The sequence below is a fragment of the Aspergillus ruber genome (assembly GCF_000600275.1).
Source record: "Aspergillus ruber CBS 135680 unplaced genomic scaffold scaffold00100, whole genome shotgun sequence".
In the NCBI taxonomy this organism is placed as follows: domain Eukaryota; kingdom Fungi; phylum Ascomycota; class Eurotiomycetes; order Eurotiales; family Aspergillaceae; genus Aspergillus; species Aspergillus ruber.
The window spans coordinates 301-1797 of record NW_024467396.1 but is presented as its reverse complement, the minus strand read 5'-3'; the positions used below and the strand labels follow the sequence as shown (position 1 = coordinate 1797).

The 1497-nt window shown below is 51.8% G+C and overlaps 1 protein-coding gene across 1 annotated transcript; it reads right to left on the bottom strand.

The window, feature by feature from the left end:
- Positions 1–263: 263 nt before the first annotated feature.
- Positions 264–953, bottom strand: EURHEDRAFT_468436 (DNase I-like protein; the record flags this gene model as incomplete). The annotated part of the gene is made up of 1 exon (XM_040785263.1): positions 264–953. A coding segment is annotated over one exon (690 nt), but the record flags the coding sequence as incomplete, so codon positions are not given.
- Between the last annotated feature and the right edge of the window lie 544 nt (positions 954–1497).

Sequence of the window (1497 nt, the reverse complement as noted above, 5' to 3'; positions counted from 1 at the left end):
ACTCTTGTGCAGTCCTGGTTCCACCATTTGTGGCCACAGGGCCGGGGGTATACTCGTTTGGTCGAGGCTTCCAGAGAGGTGGAGATCGCCTGGGTGATGTTAAGTGCGAGCTCATCTAGTTGGGAGGGAGAGGGGCAAGGGGGAAGAGTAGAGGCTATTTTATCCACATGCCCTTTCTCCCCTTGTAAAGTTTCTTGGAATAAATTGTCGTTGAAGGTGGACCAGCGGAAAGGTGGGGCATCCCGGGGTAGGTTGTTCATGCCCCATTGGATGGTTGTGATGATAGGTTCGTGGTCTGCAAGGGGTGGGAGGTCTTCTGTGACTTCTGAGGATATCCCAAGGTTGAGTAGAGCGCTATTGGCCCATGATAGGTCAATCATGTTTTGTCCTCGAGTTGGTGAGTCTGGTGGGAGTGTCAGGGCAAGGTCCTGGGCTTCAGCCCAAGAAAGGAAGGGTTCCGCTCTTGGAGAGGGTCGGGCAGAGGACTGCCACATAGGGTGTTGTAGATTGAAATCCCCAGCTATTAGGCAGGGGGAAGATGGGGTTGTCTGTGTCATGAGAGACTCCAAACCTTGACCCTCATCCACTGCTCCGCGGGGGGCGTTGTAGATGTTGACCAGGAAAGCTGTCTTCTGGGGGGTGTTAATTTGGACAGCTAGGATGTCCCTGGATGATGGCCCGAAAGGAGCCAGTTCTGCTTTTAGGTGTGGGTGTTTCCGTATGTATGTGAGGACTCGGGGTCTAGCTGACCAATCTTCAGTCGGGGCAAGTTGGTGAAAGGATGGATGGTGTTTTGATATTCGACGGGATCGGTCTGTAAAAATCCAGGGCTCCTGAATTAGAACTGCATGACAGTTGTTCTCAAAAGCCAGCTGAAGCGCAGATTCATGCGCTTCCCAGTTTCGGCCAACATTGAGTTGGAGGATCTGTAAATGTGACAGTCTATCTATCATGGTTGAGACTGTTCTCTTGTAGGTGAGGGGCCCGGGCTTCCAGAGGGCTCATTTGTATCATTCAGGTCTTTTAGCATAAATTGGCGTGCGCCTGCTTTCCTAACTGCCACATACTGTGACTTGGAGAGCCGCTGGATGGTCCCTTGGTGTACAGTAGGCCGGGTTGGACAGTTAGAGTGGTCTGCTAGGAAGGGTCCACAGCAATTGGTACAGCATGGGTCTGAGCTCCCCTCATCCTCAGGAGAAGGATGGGACTCTTCAGTGTGGTCCCTCTTGCTGCAAATTCGGCATCTGGGTGTTCTAGTGCAGGTCCGGGGGTTATGGTAGTCCCAGCATCGTGTACACTGCTCTATACGGGCTCGGAGAGGTTTGTGTTTGACTTGTACATTCTTGCCAAAAAGATTGATCCATTTGGGGACAGCTCGGGCCTGGTACTCAGGGACAGCCATAACAAGAGTGCTGGATAGTGGGTTTTTATTTGAGAAGTAGAACTTCAAGGGGGATAGGTCTGACTGTAGCTTGAATTCATCCAAGGCCATCTGCT